The sequence below is a fragment of the Humulus lupulus genome, chromosome 6, assembly GCF_963169125.1.
Source record: "Humulus lupulus chromosome 6, drHumLupu1.1, whole genome shotgun sequence".
Lineage (NCBI taxonomy): Eukaryota > Viridiplantae > Streptophyta > Magnoliopsida > Rosales > Cannabaceae > Humulus > Humulus lupulus.
The window spans coordinates 2,341,626-2,366,525 of NC_084798.1; the positions used below are offsets into that span (position 1 = coordinate 2,341,626).

Consider the following 24,900-nt stretch of genomic DNA (forward strand, 5'->3'; position numbering starts at 1 on the left):
TATTGGTTAAAAAATAATATATATTTTTAAGAAAATATATTTTGAATATTGCGTGTTTAATTTACGAATAAATCAGAAAAAAAATCATTTAAATTTCAAATAAAAAGAGTTAACAATTATTTTAAATTTGAATACCAATCCATCATTTTAAATAAAAAAGATATATAACAATAAAATAGTTCTAGTATGAGGTTAGAGAGCAAATATTATGAATAAATGTTTTGGGAGTAAATGCAATTTAAAGTGTCTAAAAAATTGACCAATGCATTTTCCTCTTATCTATTGTAAGGATTTAGATTGCATTAGAGATATTGCCATCTATAGCTAAATTATAAAATGGAAAAACCTAGCCTGTAACTACGCTGAGAAGGCGACCGAACCCATTACTATGCTGATGAGGCAATCAGGTTGCCATCCCAAGGGAGCGAAAAACTCTTAATTCATGGGTGTGATTAGCTTTACACTCGTCAATTTTTTTGTGTTAATCCATGTCACGTCTCTAAAATAGCAAAACATAGCCTGTGATTATGCTGAGAAGGCGACCGAACCTATTACTATGTTGAGGAGGCAATCAGGTTGCCATCCCAAGGGAGCGACAAACGCCTAATTTATGGGTGTGATTAGCTTCACACTCGTCAACTTCTTTGTGTTAATTTATGTCACGTCTCTAAAATGGAAAAACATAACCTGTGACTATGCTGAGAAGGCGACCAAACCCATTACTATGCCGATGAGGCAATCAGGTTGCCATTCTAACGGAACGACAAACTCCTAATTCATGGATGTGACTACCTTCACACTCGTCAACTTCTTTGTGTTAATTTACATCACATTTTTTCTTACTACACTAAGTAAAAGACTCTATAACATAAACAAATAAAAATTATAAATAATGATATGTACACTAAAATTATGTACCAAAATATTACACGTCAAACTCTATTTTATAGCTTTATAAAAAAGTGAGTCTCATCTTAATAACCTTGATAAAATGTTTATGTACATAGTAATTTTGGTGCACTATCATTACTCAAAAATAAATATATATTCTACTTTAAATATTGTTAAATGATTTCTAATATTAATTTTTTTTATTAATACATATATGTACACACGTGTATAGAATCATTGAATCTTCTAGATTTTTCTAGGTCATTTTGTTAAATAAACCCAGTTAAATAACCCTTTTTTTTCACCCCCTTTCCTTCGATTCTGCACTCTTCTGCTCTGCCGTTGGATATTCACCTGTTCTTGCATCTTCAAATCTAAAGTAAACTTTTTTCTTTGCTATTCAATTATATAATTGTTCGTTTTGGATTTCTGTTAGTAACTTTGTGCTAAAATCTCCATCTCTTTATTTGATTTCAGATGTTGTGCGAGTAATTTTTGTTTTTGTTGATGTTTGTGTTTATTCCAATCTGCCATGTGTTTGTAGAAATGCCTCATTCACTTTCATGTTTGCGTTTATTCTTTCTTTGTTGGATCTGGGTTTTTGGTAGTTGTTGATCAATGGGATGTTTATGATTATTGTGATCCATATCTGATTATTGTTGATCAAGGTCTGAAAATGAATCATTGTGTCATCTCATCTGATAAATGCCTTTGCTGTTTAATCTCATCTGTTATGGTATGTAGAAATAACTTTAGAAATATCAGTACACTCTGCTCGGCTATGGAAGTGAGAATGAGCCAGATTAGGATTCTAAGAAAAATAAAGGGTAGCTAGACCTGCAAGGTTGATTGCTTTGCTTATGTGATGCCCAGTGCCCACCATGGTACCAACCGCAGTGATTCTAGAGTAGATTTGAAAGCTTAGAAAAAAGAACTAAATGTGAGAAACATTGTTGACAAGTTATCATAAATTGAAAGAAAATGACTTTTTTAAAGCATAGACCAACATGCTTGTACTACTTCTCTGAGTAGTATATTCAGAATGTTAATTTTTTTCCTGTGAGTGTGACTGTGCAATTCTAGACTATAGGTGTATTTGTTTTGTGGTTGATCCTAAATTTAAGCTTTTGCTATGGTGGGAATGTTTGTTTTGTATTGAAACTTTTTGTTAAGGTGGGGGTGTGTGTCTGATCTTTAACTCACACTTTGAATCAGTATGCATTCAGTTTTGTTTTGATTCTGAAGAAAAGAAAACATGTGATGTCAAAGTTTAATGGATATTCAATGTAATTTTTTTTCAATTGAGTTTTAAAGCTAAAGCTATTATGGCGGAGGAGAACCAAGTTGTAGGTTGCCACAGCAAAACCGAGTGGACAGACCATTTTGAGAAGGGAAAGGAGTCAAAGAAACTGGTAGTGGTTGATTTCACTGCTTCATGGTGCGGACCCTGCCGTGCCATTACGCCAATCCTGACCGACCTGGCTAAGAAGACACCGAATGTGGTGTTCCTGAAAGTTGATGTCGATGAGTTGGAGGATGTTGCTAAGGAGTGGGAAATCGAGGCAATGCCGACCCTTTTGTTCCTGAAAGAAGGGAAGATTGTTGACAAGATTGTGGGAGCTAAGAAGGATGAGCTTATTGATAAAGTTGCAAAGCATTCAGCTCTGGCTTCTGCTTGACTTTGATTGAGATCAGAAGTGTTTACTATTTACTTGTTATATTGTCTTGTCTTGTGATGTTTCTTATAGACATTTTCCTTCTGTTTGCTTATGTATCAGCTTTGGATGTTGTTAATTCTACTTCTGTAGTTGGTCATTTTGCTATGCATATATAAACTTTACCTTTGTTGTCTTTACTTTGGCTTTTGCTTTTGGCAATTTCACCAACCGACGTGTTACTGTTGTATCGCTTAGGGATGTATATTTTTTCCATGGGGACGGGGATTTGCCTCATCAGGGGCGGGGAATCCCATGGGGAATGAGGCGAGGCGGGATAACTTTCAATTCTCAAATGTTAATTGGGGGCGGGAACAGGGATAGTATTTCTTATCTCGATGGGGTGTCGTTTAAATTTTTATATATTTTTGTAATATTTTATATGTATTTTATATTTTTCTTTATGTTTAGTAGTAAAATTTTTAATATTTTAAATTTTATTTACGATAGTGTTTAATATTTTAAATAATAAATATTGTGCAATATTTTAATTTACATATAATTTATGATTTTAAATTTTTTTTTTTTAAATAAATGGGTTATTGTGGGGATTTTCTGCCCCAATAGGGAATTCTCCACCCAGTCCCCGATGGGGAATAAGCGGGGATGGAGTGGGGACGGAGATTAGAAATATACATAGGGACGGGGGAGCACTCCCCGTCCCGTGTGCATTACTAGTTTCGCATGAAATAAATTTAATGTTTTGATTCATAATTTTAGTGCATATATCATTATTCAAAATTGAGCCGGCCTTAATTTTTTATAAAAGTCTATTAAGGAATTTTATTACAACTTAAACTATGCAACATAAAATTCTTACTTTCCATTTTTTTTCTTATTTCTATGCAACATAAATTTTATGAAAAATATGTGTATACTATGTGCATACACATTTTTTCTTGTTTCTATCAAGGCTATTTAGGTTTTTTACTCCCGAACTATTACATGTGCATTATCGTGCTCCCCGATTTTTTTTTGCTGTTAAAAAATCTCCCGATCTATTCACAGTCATGTAAATTAGGACTTCTGTCCAATTCCGTTCATTTTTTGTAACAGGAGTATGATGTGGCATGTTTTTTACATAATTTGAGATGACACGTGAGACTCTAAAGTGTACAAAAAGAATTAAATAATTAATTAACAATCTCTCTCTACATATAAATTTATATATATATATTTATTTATTTTCACTCTTATAACAAAGTTTACATGATTAGTTAACATTACACATGCCCAAAACAAAGTTTTTAATCTTGAACATCATCCTCCTGTTACAAAAAAATGAACGGAATTGGACAGAAGTCCTAATTTACATGACTGTGAGTAAATCGTGGGATTTTTTAACAGCAAAAAAAAATCGGGGCACAATAATGCATATGTAATAATTCGGGGATAAAAAACCTAAATAACCTTCTATCAATAATAATAATTATTATTTATTTTATTTTTTGTGAACTAACTAAAGTGAAAACAAATTAAAAGTCGGATTCAAAACAACTTTTTAAAAAAATCAGCGTATAAATCTCATGCTACTGTTGAGATCTACAATTTTGAGAATCTTTTTTTTTTTAACATAAAGAGAACATTAAAAAAGTAAAAATAATTTTTAGTTGCCATCTAGCAAAACAACAATAAGACATTTTTTTTATAATAACAATAAGACACACTAACATAACAAATCCACCAATATGACAATTTGTTTTCATATACTTCTATACAGTTGTACTCATAATAACAATTTGTCTTATTTTTGGATTATTATACAGTTGCATATATATATATATATATATGGAATTTTTCTTGGTGGAGCTTTGTAGTATTTTTGACTTATGAACAGTTTTTTGCGCGATTTTTTTTTATCATCGTATATATTGTAGTTATTTAGAGTATTTTGTAAATTTTTAGAAAATTCTAAATAATTTCTAGTATCGAAAACTAAATTCAAATATATTGTTTTCCACGCGCATAAAAAAATTTAGTCACGTATGCAACATGTTTAAACTTAATTTTCAGTATTATAACCTGTTTGAAATTTTCTGAAAATTGCACCCATACTCTAAATAACTATAATATATATAATCATAAAAAATCATGCACGTCAAAAATTGTTTATAATTGAGAACACTGATAGCTCCACGAGGTTATAAAAAAATCATCCTATATATATAAATAAAAGAAAAGAAAAATATAGAGTAGTTGAGTTGATCTGTGTCCACACTCTCCAGTCAAAACAAATATAATTCTATACAAGTACCAACCAGTCAAAAATAATTAAAAAAATTTCTTTTCACAAAAATAAAATAAATTAATAGTGAATTAATAATTAAATATATAAATCGTTTTTTAGTATAAATAAATATATATATAAATGTTTAAATGATATTTATTTTGTAATTCGATTTGAAAAACAAGAGACAGATGAGATTAGACAATGCTTTGTCATTCTCTCACTGATCGATTGCAGCCATGGCTTCGTGACTACGACCGCCTTCAATCCTTCGCCGTTATCCTCATCTACATTCAGGTATATATACATATCTATATGTGTATTCAATTCAATTAGGGTTCATAATATCATCAATTCCTTACTATATCACACTATAACTCACTCGATTAATCAAATCAGATCAATTTCTGTTTTGGTTGTGTAGATTGGCTGCTCCTTGATCGGTTCTCTCGGAGCATTGTACACCGGAATCCTTCTCATCAACCTCGCCATTTCTCTCTTCGCTCTCGTCGCCATTGAAAGCAGCAGCCAGTCTCTTGGTCGCACCTACGCCGTCCTCCTCCTCTCCTCTCTCATTCTCGACATCTCCTGGTTCTTTCTCTTCTCCAGCGATATCTGGTTAGATTCCGTTTCCTACTACTCTTACTACTGTTTCTTTTCTTATCTTTGCTCTACTCAATTACTCGCTGAAGCAATGCCAATGCCATATTCTTTTTTTTTTTTTTTTTTTGTATTTGTTCCGTAAGAGAAGAAAAGAGGTGATTTTGGATGTGATTTCGCTAGGTTTAGGTTAAGAAATGGGGGCTAGTAAATTCAGGAGCTTTTCTGTCGTTGATCGTGATGCTTTATCCCTTTTCATTGGGAATTTACGAATTGGATGTAATAAACCTAATCGCCTTGAGCTTGCTGCCGTTCTTAAATCCTGTACTGCCCTTTTCGCCGTCAACTTTGGGGAGACTCTTCATGGTTATATTGTCAAGCATGGGCATTTGTCTTGCCAGTTTGTGTCCAAAGGACTGCTTAACATGTACGCTAAGTGTGGTAAGCTTGATGATTGCATGAAGCTATTCGGTCAGATGACTTACCATGATCCTGTCATTTGGAACATTATCATTTCTGGGTTTTCGGGGTCACGAAGGCATAGTAATGAGGTCATGAAGTTGTTCTGTAAATTCACTCGTTTAGGTGGTGAGGCTAAGCCCAATTCTATAACAATTGCTACTGTTTTGCCGGTCTGTGCGCGCTTAGGAGAAGTGGTGGCTGGAAAAAGTTTGCATTCTTATGTGGTCAAATTGGGATTTGAGGCCAATAATCTCGTAGGAAATGCTCTTGTATCAATGTACTCGAAATGTGGACTAGTTTGTTATGACGCTTATGCTGCGTTTAAAAGCATTAGTCAAAAAGATGTTATTTCGTGGAATGCCATAATTGCAGGTTTTTCTGACAATGGGTTTATGGATGATTCCGTCAAATTGTTTAGTTGGATGCTCAAAGGGACAACCGAACCAAATTATGTAACTATAGCTACTATCTTGCCCGCATGTGCTTTTTTAGATAAAAGGGTTGCTTCTCTCTTAGGGAGAGAGGTCCACTGTTATGTGCTGCAGCGAACTGAATTGGCAGAAGATGTTTTTGTTTGCAATTCCTTGGTAAGCTTTTATTTAAGACTTGGAAAGATGAAAGAAGCTGAATGCTTGTTTCAAAAGATGAAATCAAGAGATTTGGTTTCATGGAATGCAATTATTGCAGGGTATACATCAAATGGTGAATGGTTGAAAGCAGTGGATTTGTTTGGTAGGTTACTCACATCGGATACTATCAGGCCAGATTCAGTAACTATTGTCAGTGTTATCCCTGCATGTGCACACTTACGAAACATGCACGTCGGGAAACAAGTCCATGGATATATTTTTCGACATTTTATTCTACATGATGAGGCCATATCAGTAGAAAATGCCATGATAAACTTATATGCAAAATGCAACGATGTAGTTGGGGCATCCCGAATATTTTCATTGATGTCAAGGAGAGATTCGATATCATGGAATTCCATGCTCGATGCTTTTGCCGAAAATAAATATTTTACCGAGTTTCTTAACCTATTAGCAAGGATGTTTTCAGAAGGAATGAGGCCAGACTCCATTACCATTTTGACTGTAATTCGTTACAGCATTAATGTTTCAAAAATAGAAAATATTAAAGAATCTCATGGATACTCAATTAGGGCTGGATATTTTCTAGATAATATTCAGCCTACTGTAGGAAATGCTATACTTGATGCATATGCTAAATGTGGTAATGTAGAGTATGCTACTAAAGTTTTTCAGAGTTTATCAGACAAAACAAACTTGGTATCATACAATTCAATGATATCAGGTTATGTAAACCGTGGGTCACATGACGACGCATATATGATATTTAAAAAGATGTCTGAAACAGATCTCACAACTTGGAATCTGATGGTTCGAGTTTATGCTGAAAATGACTGTTCTGATCAAGCTCTTTATTTGTTCTCTGAGTTACAAGCTCAGGGAATGAGGCCTGATGCCGTATCTATCATGAGCCTAATTCCCGTATGCGCTCAGATGGCCTCAGTTCACTCTGTGAGGCAGTGTCATGGATATGTTGTGAGATCTTGTTTTGATGATATGCGCTTAACGGGAGCTCTGTTAGGTGTGTATGCAAAATGTGGTGCCATAGACTCTGCTTACACAATTTATCAGTCAAACACGCAGAAGGATTTGGTCATGTTCACAGCTATGATTGGTGGGTTTGCAATGCATGGTATGGGAAAGGAGGCACTTAGTATCTTCTCTGATATGCTAGATATAGGTGCGAAACCAGATCATGTTATCTTTACAGCTGTTTTGTCCGCTTGCAGTCATGCAGGACTGGTGAGTGAAGGATTAAAGATATTTTATTCAATTGAGGAGGTTCATGGGATCAAACCCACAATGGAACAATATGCTTGTGTGATCGATCTACTTGCTCGAGGTGGCCGAGTTGACGATGCATTCTCTTTTGCAAACGACATGCCTTTTGATGCTAATGCAAACATATGGGGAACACTGCTTGGTGCCTGCAGGATCCATCAGAAGGTAGAATTAGGACGCATTGCTGCAGATCACCTGTTTGAACTTGAAGCTGATAATATAGGGAACTATGTTGTGATGTCAAACTTATATGCAGCAGAGGCTAAATGGGATAGGGTGATGGAGGTAAGAAGACTGATGAGGACTAGAGATTTAAAAAAACCAGCTGGATGCAGTTGGATTGAAATTGAGGGGACCAGGAATGCTTTTATAGCTGGAGATTCTTCTCACCCTGAGAGAAGCTATATTTATAGTATACTTGGCACATTGGATCAACAATTAAAGAACCAGTTTCGTTATGACTTGGTAAATGCTTAATCATGGTTTTTGGACATGAATATAAGCATTTACTTGGCAACTGATTTTCAACATAACTGCTTAAAACCTATATATATCTGGCTGCTCGGGCATATAGGATTTGTCTGAGCATCCGAGGTAATCACACTATAGATAAGACACAACAGTTTTAAACTGTTCTGTATCTTGTATAACTTGTTATGTCCTATTTTCGTCAGAATGGCAAGGCAGTACCCTCCAGCTTTTGCTTTTGTTTTAAAAAGTATAAGATTTTTTTTAACTCCATTTTTTAGCAGAATAGAAGGTCAATCTTAGCTTCTGGTGTGTCTTCTTTCCTTTTGATGGCCGAATTATCACTTTTCAATGTTTGATGAGATGTTATCCAGACTTGGATATCTTGATTTTGTCTTTGAGGCCCTTTATGATGAATAAATAGTTATTTAAATGCACATTCAGAGAAGCCTGGGAATTTAGCTTTTTGTTGTTGTTCATTAATACTGTTGGTTCAGTGATGATAGCAGTTACCACCTTGATACGATTGTACTTTTTCTTATAGCATTCTACTACCTATTCATATCTTCCACTGGTCATATGTGCTGTCTCTGCAAAGTTGAATGTGACTGGACTATACTTTTAGCCTATTATATATCTTCGGTAAAGCTGTGTTTTGAAACCCTCTTTGAAAGAATGCAAGCAAGTACGTGCATTCAGTATAGTTTACAAAATAATTGCTTCTCCACATGCCTCAGCTATAATCTATAGCTGCATTGCTTCAAGTCTCTAAATTTTATGTAAAAACTGTGTTTTGGTTGGGTTTAGTAGATAATTTAACATGGTCGTTGTTATTAGTTTTTTTTTTCTTGGGGTCAAAACTTGTGTGTGCCTTCCTTATTGTTTAAGTTGATATTTATATTGAATATCTAGAATGTCAGTGTTAAATACTCCTGCCATTCTGTTTCTTTCTAGGGTATGCAGGAACTGTGTCATATAGCTCTCATTGCTTTCAAAATTGTCATATATTCTAGGGAAAGTTATTGTTTTTCAGAATCTTTTAGTACTGATTAATTTTGGATTTGTGATGGACAGCTACAGTGAATAATTTATCTGTAATACAATTTACTTTCGTATATGTAATGTTGTATAAACTGTAAAGGATGGTTCAGTGACTAATTTGTCACAAAAGTTTGAATAATTTGTTTGTGATTTATCTATTGACCAATATCGATTATAAATATGGTTATGCATTTTACTAACACATGTATATAAACGTATGTGAATTAGAGATATATACATGTCTTTGTACGAAACCTTTTCATTTATGCTGATGAATTATTCCTTTAATTACAATTTTATGATTTTATTTTCTTTAAGTGGTTATGGCTGTAATCTGCAATATTTACATGGGAAAACATTGTTTGCATATGCAGGAACATTTCTTCTGAGAAATATGGAGCGTATTTTATTTTCTCAGTGAAACTCACTCTGTCAATGCAAATCATTGGCTTCTCTTTGAGATTATCGTCGTCACTATTATGGATTCAGATCTACAGGATGGGGGCTTCACATCTAGATACTACAATTCCAACAGACACAGATTATGATTTAAGAAGTAGTTTTCTCAGTCCTGCCACTCCTGCTGTAGCTAGGCATTCCTCAGGTTCTGATGAAGTTTTAGGGGGCTCAATCTATGATCCAGCTTATTATTCATCTCTTTTCGAAGATAGTCAAGAGAACAGGCTTTCAGTTATGGTAATTTATCTTTTACTCGTGCCTTATGGTTGTATAAAATTTTCTTTAATGCCATTAGATAAATATTTTGTCACTTATTTAGGAATTTCAACGCCTTAATTTGTTCTCATGGCTACTTTTAAAGTTGCTCAGTGTCTTATGATACAAATTTATTTCTTTATATACCCTTTGAGAAGGATTTTTTTTTTTGAAGGATTGAGAAGGGAAATTAGCCCTTTTAAGAATCAAGGGAAACTATTAAGCAGTTATACCATTTGCTTCACACACAGCCATGCGTTGTGATGAAGTGAATTTTTATTATTGGACTTGCGTTATCAAATATAGTTTAGATTAACTTATCTCTGAAGATAAGCTATTGTATTATGATCCATTGAAAATATCACAGCTACTAGTTCAATCTAAACTTTTTCATGATTCATATTGTATAGTGGTTTTTAGACTCATCTGCTGTTTGCAGTTTTGGTTAACTTAAAGTAATTATGTTGTTCAACCTCACGGTATTGCCCTAGTGGTAAAGGGTCTTACCTGGGAGATGTGTGGTTAGGCGCACGGTCCCAAGTTCAATTCCCCCTAGCATCAATATTTGAGGCCGCTACTGTGGCAGATTCTCGCTTGATGTGTCAGGGGCCATGGGTTTAGTCGAGGTGTGGGCAAGCTGGGCCTGGACACCCATGGTTACCAAAAAAAAAAAAGAAAAAAATAATAATTATGTTGTTCGAACATGGAGGTAGCAACAATGTCATGTTTGGTTGATAGCAATTGCATGTTACTCATGTAGGTTCAGAACCATCCCATTGGTGGCAATGGATCAACTTCTGCTGCTGATGTTTCTCCGTTGAAGCTATCGATGAGCAGGTCTTATCATTCTGTGGATGTAAGTTTCTGGGTGATTTTCTATTTAAATATATTCAAACCACATAATCAGTATGTATGATTGCCTCTTCTAATGTTACTCTTGTAGGGTCAGAATCATTCCATTAGTGGCAGTTTATCTACTTCTGCCGATGCTTCTCCACTGAAGCCATCCTTAGGCAGGTCTTTTCAGTCTATAGATGTAAGTTTCTCGGCATACGTTTGCGTTATAATTTACTTGGTGCAACTTAATGAATTGTTAAAACTTTTTGTTTGTATGCATCAAATTATGGTATATTATATTTCATTCCTTGTTCGTTACCACAAGTAAAAAATATAAAAACTAGTAACATAAGCAATTCAAATGAGTGGGTCATATAATTTGTGTTGCCCCAACACACTTCCGTTCACTAAACCAAGAAAAAAGCTTACATTTTAATAAGCTTTTAGCCCTTTTTTATTTTCAAAGAATGAGTTAGTGATTTGGTTTCAACATTCGTTAAGGTTTCATTTATATTTTTCTCCGGTTTCTGCTGGTTTGGTCTTTAATTACTTTCCTCTAATGTCATGAAAAAGTGTTTACTTGGTTTCATTTTAGTTTATGACGAATTTTAGTCATCGCAGGAGGAGAATACAAGCGGCCAGCCTCAGCCGTTTCGAGTATGAGTACGGCAATAAGATTCTTTAGTTTTTTTTCTGCTCCTCCGCCCCATGCTCGTTGTTCAAGGTTTGTTTCCTTCACACAATGAGGTGTGACTCCGGGGGAGCGGGCTATGTACAGAACAGTTACAGGTTATTAAGCGTATTTTTTTGTACGAAGATAGAAAGCTGCCGATCATGGTACGCGAGAAGAAGGAGAACCACATGATTGATTTTGTAGTGTTCTACAATTCTATAAAAATTAGACAATATAGTCTTACCACTAGAGAAGTGATATGACGCCATCGTCATTCTCACCAAATTGTGGATTGATATGATGATGCAAGTAACTAGACAAATAACACAGGCACCAAGGATATCTGTTTTTCAACTTTGGTAAATTAGCTCATCCATTGAAATTTGCAAAGAAAATTGTAAGCCAAGTGAGAGAGACCCCTTTAGAAGGGAGAGGCTGTTGACTGTTGCCTTGGCAATGGTGGAATACTAGTTCGGTTTTCAGTTAGCGAAAATTGAAATAGAAAAAAAAATCGAAAATTCGGACTGGCAGATTATTGAAAATCAATCGTTGATCATCCATAGATGGACTTTGATCAAGGGTTGATCATAATTTTCTGGAAAAATTGGTGTTCGATCATCTCAAACCTCACTAGTGGACCTTTTTTCCATCTATTGACCGTGCTTGATACGTTTTCACCAAAATAGACGCAACAACCGAAAAGAACAACCATTAAGAATATGAGTAAAATACCAAGTAATAATGGGGAAAGAAAATGCTGTCCAAAATTTTATAGAAAGGTACTTGAACTTCACACATACACCACAATAAATATAAATAATAAAGAGAGGCATTAGATTCTATAATAGTCATTTTCATGTTTGTGTAGTCAATATATATATATATATATATATATATACACCTTCATGACAAGCATCTCAAGGTCTTTTTTACTAAAGATAAGAGATTCTCAACTATGTGCTCTTCACTAATCAATTATGAACCAACCACCTAGTATAATACCATAGTGCTACAATTGGAGGACGACTCTTATCATAAGCTACATAATTTTTTGACATTATACCCAATCAAAAAAATGTAACTTGATGTCATAATGAGTTTGGCTTCATGCCATTGTAAATTTTTAATCTAATCATAATTTTATGACTATTAAGGTCAATTCATTAGGCTATTGGGTTAGTCATAAGGTTTCTTTTTAGTGTTGGAAAACCACTAACCATTGTGGGGATTATGATGATAATGAGTGTTTTTAAATAGAGTGTTGCTATTTGGCACCTTATGGTGCCTACCATCACATGAGGTGGTAACTCACGATTGGTTAGCGATACTCTATAATATTTATTAAATTCAAATGTGTGGGACTCGATATTAGATTGCACCAATAACAGTATGTCACTTCCTTGTGGTGTTGGACACAAGTGGTGCCCTTTAGCAATTTTCTTTTAAATAGGTTAGCAAGTACCAAGACTAGGTTGGTGAAGTTGTGGCTGTGTGGCTGAGCTCATAAGTGGAAAAAGCTTCAAATGTAAATGGCTACAAGCGTGTAAGGATGAGATGGGATGGACCGTAGTTGGAAAAGACTCATTTGATTCCATTTTCTATGTCCTCAACAAAATTTCTTTCTATTAATTATTGTTGCTGTGCCACGTCACCTATTACATTATTATCATCATCTCTTTTTCATTGCACTATAGATAATATTATTCATCAAAGTCTAGGTCATACATGCATTATATAATTTAATGTGATTCACATAAGTAGTTGTGTAAGTGACATGAGTAATGGAATTAGCTATTGTGAATATTTTGATCCAAAAATCAAATATGTATGATTTAGTGAGGACATAATAATAAAACTTTATCAAAAGAGGAGTGAAAAAAAAACATATATAATCAAAAAAATAATTAGTGGGGCAACTATCCTCATTAATCTGGACCTCTTAAAGCACTCTCAATGTGTGTTCTACTCTATATTACAAAATACATCACCAAAACACTTTTTTATAATTTACCTCAAACTTTTACATTATACGATATATCAGCTTTTTTATTTTTTCTCTACATCATTTAAATATTATATTTTAAAAAAATATTTTATTCATTTTAAAAAATAAAATAATTAAATATAATACTATCACACTCATATATATGTACAAAAGTTTATATAAAAAATAATAAAATATTTATAGCTTGATGGATAATGTTTCATAGTTTCACTACATATAGAGAAATACTATTCATTTAAGTAAAAAAAAATGTAAGCTTACATCATCCATTGGAAGACTATTTGTAATGCCCCACGTCACTATGGCTGCTTCCTGGAATGACAACTGGCCTTACAAACCAACACGAGTATTTCTAGCGTGCTTTGTCCTCACTCGCACGCTTCTTGGGGAAACTTCCCAAGAGGTCACCCATCATCAGATTGCTCCAGGTCAAGCACGCTTAACTTTGGAGTTCTTAAGTGATGGGCTACCGAAAAGAAGATGCATCTTGTTGATATATGTAGTACCCATTTGTAATGCCCCGAAAATCCCTAATGCAGTTTAGTGGCTGGATTAGTAGGCCAAGAGGGTCATAACTGTTTAATTATGCCATTAAATGATTATATGCATGTTTATGTGAATTATATTATAATATGATGTAATTGCATGCATGTGGGTCCACATTTCATTACAGGGGTGTTTTTGTAATTTGGTCTGTTGAGGGTGTAATTGTATATTTGTATGCATGTCGGTGACCTATTGTTGAGACTACATTATAATGTGGGTTTGTTCGAGCTATTCGGCATGAGACGATCTTGGAATATTAATTAACGGTCTAATCATAACAGGTTTAAGTTCGGGACTTAGGATGAGTCTCGGGGTGATTTTAATGATTAGAGTGTTGTCGGGAATTAAAGGGTAACGGGATATGAATTATTGGTGTTTGATAATATCGAGAATAACGGGAATTAGAGAGCGTTAATTATGATTAACGAAATAGGTGGAAATGTCAATTTTGCCCTTGGGAGCCTTTAGAAATCCTTATTTAACCTAGGGGTATTTTGGTCTTTTCACCCCTAGGATAGATATAAGCCATTGAAGGATGTAGAAAGAAGAGGAAAAATAGAGCAACTTCAAGAGCTTCTCCCGTACCTGTTTTTGTTCATTTTCTCTGGATTTTTGAGCCTAACTTGAGGATTCAAGCTTGGGAAGTAAGTCTTGAGAGCTTGGGAGTGTGTTCCACTATTGAAGAGCATCATAAGTTGAGCTTGAGGTAAGTTTCTAGCCATTAAATTCCCTGGTTTGCTCTGTTTTAGGTTTGGTTTTCAGCTGAGGTTTCTAGGTTGGATGATTGGTTTTGTTGGGAGTTTTTGGCTAGGGTTCTTGTGGTTGTGATGCTTGGGGTATGTGAGGATGGTTTTTGGGTTCATTTGGCACCAAAAATGAGGTTTGGAAGCATTGGAATCAAGTTAGAATTGAAGGAGTCGAAGGAAGAGGTTTCAGGGGAATTTCTGGCTTGGTGAAGCCCTACAGCGCCCACAAGAGGGCGCTATAGCGCTACACAGGGTTCTGTTGGGCGGTTTGGGGTTCTGAGTATAGCGTTGGGGCGCTATTGAGTAGCGCTCTAGCGCTACTCTGTTCCTCCAGAATCCCGTTTTGAGTGTTTTTAAGGGTTTTTGGGTCGGAGTTTCAATCCGTAAGGCCCGTAATCGAATCTACTCACCGTGTGGGCATGTTTCAAGGTCCCGAGAGTGGGGTTTAGGTGAAGACCCTTTTATTGTTGATTTTCATTAATGGAGGTTATAATTGGTTGTGATTAGGTAACCGCGAAGGAATCAAAAGATCGATCGTTCTCAGGAGTCGTTCTTGTTTTATTTTTCGCCCGAACCAAAGGTAAGAAAATTGTACCCTGTGTGTATGTGTTAGGATCATTTTAGGTTTGTTTTAGGGATCGTTTTAGGTTGTGTTTTTAGTTATTTATGATTGTTTAGTGCAGATTTACGCTTGTTTTCTTTTTGTTTCAGGTTTTAATGATCAAGTGCATATTATGGCATGAGATGAGAAGAAGCATGTTAAAAAGGATGAATAAGTTTGATTTAGTGTTGATTGTGGAGATTCAAGACATCATGTGTGGAAGATTCAACATTAAAGAGGCTCAGTACATGTCGTTTATGTTCTATAACGCAAGTCTGAGACTTTATGCCACATTTTGACAAGGATTTAATCACTTTCTGGAAACATGTCTAGAAAAGAAGTTTCAGATATTTCTCTTAGCTTTCCACAGCTTTTTGAATCATTCAATTCGGAGTTATATTGAAGAAGTTATGATCAAAAGAAGATGAGCTGACGCTGCAAGCTGTTCAAGATGAGTCAAATTTATTCTGTGCAAAGTAGCACCCCAGCGCTACAAACCAGCGCCCCAGCGCCATCAATTTTCCAGAAGCGTGTTTTGAGACTTATGTTCAGCGCCTCAGCGCTATCCCGCAGCGCCCCAGCGCTAGGGTCCGTACGGAAACACAATTTAGGGGAATTTTTAGGGGTAATCTTGTCTTTTCATGCAAAAATGAATTAGGATCTATAAAAGCTTCTTTAATGACGTTTTTAGGAGAGGAGAGATCAGATTAAGCAAGGAGGCTAGAGAAGAAACAAAAACCTAGAGTTCTTTTCTTTATCTTTTGATTTTGATTATGTTAAATTCTATGTTTATGTTTGATTTAGTCATGTTCATGAACTAAATTTCTGTTTAGGTTTTCTAATTGACTCTCTTGAAACTCTATTATGATTTAATGCATTTACCTATTTCTTCTTCATCTGAAATCTATTTAGTTTGTGTTCATTGTGTATGTGATTGATTGATCAACTTTTACATACGATTTATGAATTTGAATCAAAATCTGAAAAGTGAGATTTGAATATGCTAAAATTGAATAGACATAGATTTTAATTTAGAACGAGAGTATCAAATTGGTTTATGTGATTTATGGCTGTATTCATTGCTTCCTATTGTTTGAATTGACCATAGAAATATAGGGAATTCACATTAGGTCGAGTTTTCTATCTCTTAACTCGAATAGTTAACACTTTTGCATGCCTATCATTTCAGTGAGAAGAGTTTCAGTAGTAATTACATTAAAGATTAATAGAGTGGATAGTAGAGAAGATTAGGATTCCTAATTATTTTACAGTAAATTTAATCCTTGAGTTCTTGTTATTATTTGATTTCTGCAATTTTTATTTAATTCTGTTTTCTTGTTCTAAAAATTCACAAATCTAATTTTCATTAGTCAAATAGAAATCAAAAATTAATTATTTGGTAATTGATAAATCAGTCTCCGTGGGAACGATACCGGTCTTACCGGAATAAACTGCAAAAGCGATTACGTATACTTGCGTAGCCTTAAAATATCGCAACAAGTTTTTGGCGCCGTTGCCGGGGAATTGATATTCTATTAATATCAAGATAGTTAATTTTTATTCTAATTTGGCTGTTTTTATTATTTGAACTAATCCAAGTTGTCGCATTCTGTTTTAATAGGTGAATCTTTTGTATGCGACGTGAAGGATCTGCAAATCTTGTTCCTGTTAATCCTGAAATCGAAAGATCCTGCAGACAAAACAGAAGGAAAAAGAGGTTGGAAGCATCAATGGCTGCGAACCAAAAAGACGGGGTTAACAACAATGATGGTCAGAATCATATCGCTCAGGACCAAAATGTGCGAGCATTAAGAGATTATGTGCTCCCCGCTGTCACAGGAGTACACTCGTGCATTAGACCGCCTACTATTACTGCCAATAACTTTGAGATTAAGCCGGCGATGATACAAATGGTCCAGACTTCTGTTCAGTTTGGTGGTCTCCCCAATGAGGATCCTAACTTGCACATAGTGAATTTCCTTGAGCTATGTGCAACGTTTAAGTTTAATGGGGTGAGCGATGATGCAATAAGGCTGAGATTGTTCCCTTTTTCACTAAGGGACAGGGCAAAAAGTTGGCTTATTTCTCTACAGGCCAATTCAATCAATACATGGGAGGAACTAGCTCAGAAGTTTCTCTCAAAGTTCTTTCCTCCTGCAAAAGCTGCTAAGTTGAGCGGAGAAATCAATAACTTCTATCAGAATGAGGGAGAGTCATTGTACGATGCATGGGAAAGATTCAAAGACCTGCTCAGAAAATGCCATCATCACGGTATAGAGAAGTGGATGTTAGTCCACAATTTTTATAATGGGCTTTGCGGTACTACTCGCACTATAATAGATGCAGCAGCAGGTGGTGCTTTCATGAGTAAAGGGGCTGATGAGGCATATGAATTGTTAGAGGAGATGGCTATGAAAAATTATCAGTGGCCTGCCGAACGAGATACTTCACAGAGAAAAGTAGCTGGGGTACATGAATTAGATGCTATAACTGCTTTAACTGCTCAGGTTGCTTCATTGACAAAGCAGTTGCAACAAAACAAGATTTCAGCTCAAGCCCAGGCTATACAGATGCAATCAGGGTGTGAAATATGTGGAGGGCCTCATTTGTATGAACAGTGTACAGCGGCCAACATGTATGGTAATATGCCAGTTAATCAGGCTCAGGTACAGGCAGTTGGTAATTTTCAGAGGCCTTATCAGAATCCGTTCTCCAATACTTATAATTCTGGGTGGAGAAATCACCCAAATTTCTCATGGAGAAATAATCAGGGCCAACAGTCACAGTTTCAAGGGCCATACCAGCAGCACATGCCACAACAGCCTATGAATCAAGCCTCATCGTCACACCAGCCTAGACCACAAGATCAACCAGAAAAGCCTAATGAATTGCAAGCAGCCTTGTTGACCCTCACTAATACTCAGACTCAATTCATGACTGGGACCAGATCCTCTATTCGAAACCTTGAGACACAAGTGGGTCAGTTGGCCAACATGCTTAATAACAGACCGTAAGGGAATTTACCTAGTAATACTGTGGTAAATCCTAAAGAGAATTGTCAAGCAATTTCGTTGAGGAATGGTAAGCAAGTGGAGCAGCCCAGTGTACAAAAGTCAGTGGTTCAGAATGAAGAGTTGGGTGAGAAATCAGATAATAAAGCGAATGGGGTTACTGAAGATCACCAGGGTTCAAACAAGTGTCATCCTGTTGTTGATAGTCAGCCAGTTCAAGTTCCATATCCTCAGAGGCTTAGAAAAACTACACTGGATAAACAGTTTTCTAAGTTTTTAGAGGTATTCAAAAAGCTGCACATCAATATTCCATTTGCTGAAGCATTAGAGCAGATGCCTAGTTATGTCAAATTTATGAAAGAGATTCTGTCAAAGAAAAGAAAGATGGAGGAGTATGAGACAGTGGCACTCACTGAAGAGTGCAGTGCTATATTGCAGAGGAAGTTGCCCCAAAAGTTGAGAGATCCGGAGAGCTTTACTATACCTTGCACCATTGGTAAATTTGAATGTAAGCACGCTTTATGTGATCTGGGGGCAAGTATTAATCTGATGCCCTTAACTGTGTTCAGACGACTGGGTTTGGGTGAGGCAAGACCGACAACCGTCACTCTACAACTAGCAGATCGATCGGTTTTATTGCGTTTGTTTTCTGTAATAGTCTTTGTTTTCTTTATTATGTAGTTTTTTTAGGTTGTGTTGTGTCTAGGGTGTTTAGAATGTTTGATCAGTCGAGTTGATAATGATTAGCTGATGATAATGAATGAATGAATTGCTCATATAGTTGATGAAATGAAGGCCATAAAAATTGAACCAAATCTGTGTGCTTGGTTGAATATTTCTTTGAGTTGCTCGGGTCTATCTAAATATGTGAGAGCTTGATCATGATTTGTAGATAAATCTCGTGCATTTGATGATATTTACGCTTGCTGAATTTTGGTTCAAGGAAAGATGAATGATTATGCTTAGAACTTGCTTGCTTGCTACTTGAGACGAAATCCTAGATAACGCATGTTTAGGAAGGTGATTTAGGCCATTTTTGGAACGATTGAGCCTTTCAAGCCAACCTTGATTAATTTAAGCCCTAGTTTCCTTCTTTTTGAGCCTTACGTTAAACTCTTTGTTGTGACACCTATTTTGAGCCTACCTGAAAGACGTTATAATGTTTCTTCCCATAAATAATTACCATGAGCATACAAGTGAATGATGATTGGGGAGTGGTTTTGTAATGGTATGTATTTTGGATTGGGTGTTATCAATAGAAATTTTTTTTTTTGAAGAAAAATAGATTGAGAAATATTCTTAAAAAAATATATATATTGAAAGTAGATTACACTCTTTTTGAACATTCAGTGAAAAAAAAAAAACAAAAAAAACAAAACAAAAACAAAGTTTGGGGGAGTGTAATTTTGAAAGAAAGTGAAATGTAAGTGAATTTTCTCAATCTAGAAAAAAAAAAAAAATCCATTGGGATTGTCATGGGGTTGTGATGTGGATATCAAATATGGTTGGTTTGATTTGAATGCTTATGGTAATTTTGAGCTTAAATGATATTTTATCTACCCATGCCTAAGCCTATCGTTATAAGCTATAAAAGTCCTATTGATTCTTGGGCATGTGTTGTCTATATTAGTGGAGAGTAGTAAGTGAAGCAAGCACATGAGATAATAAGATTTGATGGTTTGTGGTGAGAAATTTGGTAAGTTTAAATGGATTCAAATGCATGTTATTTATCTATCATGATCAGGAGAGCATATATTTGTTGTGATTTGAAGAAATATTTTGATCAAAATTCTAGATTATCATTATGGTTGTATTCTTTTTCTGAAAACTATACGAGCAAGACAGACATAATTTGGAAGCTTAATTTGTTGTTGTCAACTTGATTTGTTTTTGTTTGGTTGTTTAGGGTTTTTAGGATTGTTTGGAGTTCTTTACTCGAGGGCGAGTAAATGTTAAGTTTGGGGGAATTTGTTAGGGTCATTTTAGGTTTGTTTTAGGGATCGTTTTAGGTTGTGTTTTTAGTTATTTAGGATTGTTTAGTGCAGATTTACGCTTGTTTTCTTTTTGTTTCAGGTTTTAATGATCAAGTGCATATTATGGCATGAGATGAGAAGAAACATGTTAAAAAGGATGAATAAGTTTGATTTAGTGTTGATTGTGGAGATTCAAGACATCATGTGTGGAAGATTCAACATTAAAGAGGCTCAGTACATGTCGTTTATGTTCTATAACGCAAGTCTGAGACTTTATGCCACATTTTGACAAGGATTTAATCACTTTCTGGAAACATGTCTAGAAAAGAAGTTGCAGATATTTCTCTTAGCTTTCCACAGCTTTTTGAATCATTCAATTCGGAGTTATATTGAAGAAGTTATGATCAAAAGAAGATGAGCTGACGCTGCAAGCTGTTCAAGATGAGTCAAATTTATTCTGTGCAAAGTAGCGCCCCAGCGCTACAAACCAGCGCCCCAGCGCTGTCGAGAAACAGAGAGCACATTTTTATGCGGGTTGTAGCACCTAGGCGCTACGTTTCAGCGCCCCAGCGCCATCAATTTTCCAGAAGCGTGTTTTGAGACTTATGTTCAGCGCCTCAGCGCTATCCCGCAGCGCCCCAGCGCTAGGGTCCGTACGGAAACACAATTTAGGGGAATTTTTAGGGGTAATCCTGTCTTTTCATACAAAAATGAATTAGGATCTATAAAAGCTTCTTTAATGACGTTTTTAGGAGAGGAGAGATCAGATTAAGCAAGGAGGCTAGAGAAGAAACAAAAACCTAGAGTTCTTTTCTTTATCTTTTGATTTTGATTATGTTAAATTCTATGTTTATGTTTGATTTAGTCATGTTCATGAACTAAATTTCTGTTTAGGTTTTTTAATTGACTCTCTTGAAACTCTATTATGATTTAATGCATTTACCTATTTCTTCTTCATCTGAAATCTATTTAGTTTGTGTTCATTGTGTATGTGATTGATTGATCAACTTTTACATACGATTTATGAATTTGAATCAAAATCTGAAAAGTGAGATTTGAATATGCTAAAATTGAATAGACATAGATTTTAATTTAGAACGAGAGTATCAAATTGGTTTATGTGATTTATGGTTGTATTCATTGCTTCCTATTGTTTGAATTGACCATAGAAATATAGGGAATTCACATTAGGTCGAGTTTTCTATCTCTTAACTCGAATAGTTAACACTTTTGCATGCCTATCATTTCAGTGAGAAGAGTTTGAGTAGTAATTGCATTAAAGATTAATAGAGTGGATAGTAGAGAAGATTAGGATTCCTAATTATTTTACAGTAAACTTAATCCTTGAGTTCTTGTTATTATTTGATTTCTGCAATTTTTATTTAATTCTGTTTTCTTGTTCTAAAAATTCACAAATCTAATTTTCATTAGTCAAATAGAAATCAAAAATTAATTATTTGGTAATTGATAAATCAGTCTCCGTGGGAACGATACCGGTCTTACCAGAATAAACTGCAAAAGCGATTACGTATACTTGCGTAGCCTTAAAATATCGCAACAGTATGACATGCATGATTGTTGATGAGGCATGTTGGTTGATAAGTGTGGACATTGATTGCATATTAAATGCTAGCAAAGTTTGTTTACTTGTGTATGGTATTGATTAGTCAGGGACAACACTGGTTGCATATTACTGACCTGAGAGTCAGAAACGGCATAAGCATCCTGGACGCATGACCAATTGAAGATTAGATCTAATTGATATCAGCATTGAATGATTCTAGAGAATTAATGCTATACTAACCCTAAGGTCGATGAAACTTATAAGTGCTTGGCTAGTTTAAGACTAGTTACTCAGAGCCAGAGCCAAAGGCCTAGGTGACAGATTGTCACATGGCCAGGGAGCGGAATCCCATGGTTATGACTCTATGGTCATGAGGTAGGTTATGTTGGTGACTAGTCATCATGCATCTATCCTGTTTAAGCTAGTGAAATGATCACTTATTTGTAAATCCCTAGTGACCCTATCGTCACATGGTTAAAGGGAACTGGACCCACCTTAGTGACTTTTGCGACTGTCACTCATATGTTTTGGACTGAAAGTCCTGAATGATTATTATGATCATTGTTGATATTATATTCATGCTATATTGTGTTTTCTTGCTGGACTTTGGCTCTGGGTGCTATGTGGTGCAAGTAAAAGGAAAAAAAAGCTCACCTAGCCTTGAGTGGAGAGTTTAGGTAGTGTTGTGTACATATGCGGCCGCTTGACCACCACGACTAAGGAGTTCTCAGAGGAACGAGGGGTTTACCCTATTTTTGCCGCTTAGGTCGGCGGGTTTGTAAATTTGAAACAGTAATGACCATTTTGAGTTGTAAATAACTTGTAAAAGTTTTTGATGGACCCATGAACAATTTTATATGTATTAAATAAAATATATCCCTTTCCTTTTGATTGGTTTTCCACCTTAGCCTGTTAATAACACTAGAAGCACGTTTTTAACCAAAGAACTCGGGTAGCGAGTTAAATTTCCAGTTCACTGATCACCGTAACTGTTCTGGGGTAACCAGGGCATTACACCATCAATCCATTTAAGCCCTCTTCAACTGTGTAGTCTCATACCTACCCAGTCTTAGAATCATCACACTTGACCTTCCGCAAGTGTTGTGAGATTGCACAGCTTTATCCGGTCTTTCCCCTTACGGATCACGGGATTCTGTCTATCACACTATTTAACCATTTTTTCTCTATATTATAAAGAATAAGATATTTTATATCTTCCATTAGAAGTGCTCTTAGTTCTTACATTTATAATGAAAATAAATAAAAAGAAGTCTATTATAGTAGTCATTTTTTATTCACTACCAAATAAAAAGCTGATTTGACTTTTTAAATTTTAATTTAATGTTTATTTCCATAATAACTCACATACGATCATGCCTCTTTGTTTCTATCCTTGACATATCTTCAATATCTCCTCAAATTTTAGGGTTTTTTCTTTTCCTCTTCTTCAACTTTTAGAGGTTATTACTTTTCCTCCTTTTGTCTGGAGCGCCATTGGCATGAATGTGTGTGTCACTTGTGCTCTAGACAAGGAGGCTTTGCTTTAGGGCTATTTGTGGAAGACGAGAGCAACTTGGTCTGGCTATTCCTCTAGCTGGGGTGGCACTTGTAATTTCGAACAAGATTGTTTTGGTCGTTTGGGAGCAAATTCTTGTGTTGTTTTTGAGATTACTCGACTTTTTTTACTATTTAGTTTTTATTTTGATTATGTTATTTTTAGATTAATATTGTTTATTTGGATTTTCTATTCCTGTTTTGGATTTTTTCCTGTGTGCGACTTGATTTTAGCAATTTTTGGTATTATTGTGTATCAAATGACCGTGATTTTGGCTTAAGTTGCTAGTTCTATTAGATGTTGTTGTCGTTTCTCGTCTTTTGGATAAAGATTTATTTAATATGACTTATCGGAAACCGTTGTACTGAATTTGGCTCTTGTTAAACTGAATGAAACCTTGAGTTTCACTTTTAAAAAATATTGATTTAATGTTTCTAATTATTTTTTTAACGATGTTATTAATTATATTACACATTATATATAAAAATTTGATACCTAACCATAAGAAATATAAAAATATCACCATTGAACCGGTTCTTAAATAAAAAAATAAAATGAAGAAGGTGCAAGTTGTGGTTTTAATTAAAGCATGCTTGGTGGATTTGTTGTTAAAGGGCACAATGATATTGACATAAAACATTGATTGGTATTCAATAATGAAATTGATATGTATCAATGTATGGTTAAAACCAAGGATCATTTTTGACCTTTTCCTTACTTTGCTTTCTCAAAAGAGCCAATGACCTTTTGGTCTTTTCATATGAAGCATAATATATTGTGTATTTAAACAAATAATAGTCTCTATTCATATCATATGACTACACAAACTCCATGCCAATGCCACTCAATGTAATCAAAAAGTTAAATAAAAACAAAATGTAACAAAGTAAAATATACCAAAATTGTTTGTATAAGCTCAGCTAGTGCATGATCGAGTTAGATCACAACTATGAGTTGAGTCATAATATGGACAAGAATCTAGTAATAGTATTCTACAAAGATAGTAACTTTTATTTATAGGGAGAGAATATATATAAAAGAGAGGATAATTCTATGTAGGGCCTTCAAAAAGAGCCCCACCGGTAGGGTTCTTTTGTATTTCTGACTCGTGAATAATTTTCGACGCGATTTATTTTGTGTATATTATAGTTATTTAGAACATCCTGTAAATTTTCAGAAAATTTTGAAAAATTTATAGTACCGAAAACTAGGTTCAAATATACTATATTCCACGTGCATAAAAAAATTAGTCACCCGTGTAATATGTTTTTAGACTAGTTTTCGGCACTGTAAATTATTTGGAATTTTCTAAAAATTTACAAGATACTCTAAATAACTACAATATACACGGCCATAAAAAATTGCGTCGAAAACTATTAAAGGACTGAGAACACAAAAAA

The 24,900-nt window shown here is 34.9% G+C and overlaps 3 protein-coding genes and 1 non-coding gene across 6 annotated transcripts; 3 read left to right on the forward strand and 1 right to left on the reverse strand.

The window, feature by feature from the left end:
- The first annotated feature begins 1,112 nt into the window (after positions 1-1,112).
- Positions 1,113-2,746, forward strand: LOC133781380 (thioredoxin H-type-like). 2 transcript variants are annotated; one of them, XM_062220352.1, is made up of 2 exons: positions 1,113-1,270; positions 2,206-2,746. In XM_062220352.1, exon 2 carries the CDS (start codon positions 2,217-2,219, stop codon positions 2,568-2,570), a length of 354 nt encoding a protein of 117 aa, XP_062076336.1. In that variant the 5' UTR covers positions 1,113-1,270; positions 2,206-2,216; the 3' UTR covers positions 2,571-2,746. The 2 variants fall into 2 exon arrangements, with proteins under 2 accessions (XP_062076336.1, XP_062076337.1); XM_062220353.1 differs by having other exon boundaries at positions 1,132-1,270; positions 2,198-2,746.
- Positions 2,747-4,994: 2,248 nt separating this feature from the next.
- LOC133781379 (uncharacterized) lies at positions 4,995-11,863 on the forward strand. Its single transcript, XM_062220351.1, has 6 exons — positions 4,995-5,130; positions 5,258-5,451; positions 9,650-9,971; positions 10,750-10,845; positions 10,933-11,025; positions 11,448-11,863. The coding sequence occupies exons 1-6, from the start codon at positions 5,038-5,040 to the stop codon at positions 11,487-11,489; spliced, it is 840 nt and encodes a 279-aa protein (XP_062076335.1). The 5' UTR covers positions 4,995-5,037; the 3' UTR covers positions 11,490-11,863.
- LOC133781378 (putative pentatricopeptide repeat-containing protein At5g08490) lies at positions 5,562-9,787 on the forward strand. Of its 2 annotated transcripts, none has more exons than XR_009870072.1 (2): positions 5,562-8,360; positions 9,650-9,780. XR_009870072.1 is itself a non-coding variant. In XM_062220350.1 (2 exons), the coding sequence occupies exons 1-2, from the start codon at positions 5,631-5,633 to the stop codon at positions 9,662-9,664; spliced, it is 2,616 nt and encodes an 871-aa protein (XP_062076334.1). In that variant the 5' UTR covers positions 5,562-5,630; the 3' UTR covers positions 9,665-9,787. The 2 variants fall into 2 exon arrangements, 1 of the variants encoding a protein (XP_062076334.1); XM_062220350.1 differs by having other exon boundaries at positions 5,562-8,231; positions 9,650-9,787.
- Positions 11,864-17,565: 5,702 nt separating the features above from the next.
- On the reverse strand, positions 17,566-17,672 carry LOC133787791 (small nucleolar RNA R71). The gene has a single exon (XR_009872791.1). It is a non-coding gene; the product is annotated as a small nucleolar RNA R71 (small nucleolar RNA).
- Positions 17,673-24,900: the final 7,228 nt, after the last annotated feature.

Coding starts and splice junctions, on each gene's coding strand:
- LOC133781380 (XM_062220352.1), top strand. CDS start 2,217: ATGGCGGAGGAGAACCAAGTTGTAGGTTGCCACAGCAAAACCGAGTGG.
- LOC133781379 (XM_062220351.1), top strand. CDS start 5,038: ATGCTTTGTCATTCTCTCACTGATCGATTGCAGCCATGGCTTCGTGAC. Junction 5,452..9,649: donor CTCTTCTCCAGCGATATCTG/GTTAGATTCCGT, acceptor TTGCATATGCAG/GAACATTTCTTCTGAGAAAT. Junction 11,026..11,447: donor GGTCTTTTCAGTCTATAGAT/GTAAGTTTCTCG, acceptor TAGTCATCGCAG/GAGGAGAATACAAGCGGCCA.
- LOC133781378 (XM_062220350.1), top strand. CDS start 5,631: ATGGGGGCTAGTAAATTCAGGAGCTTTTCTGTCGTTGATCGTGATGCT.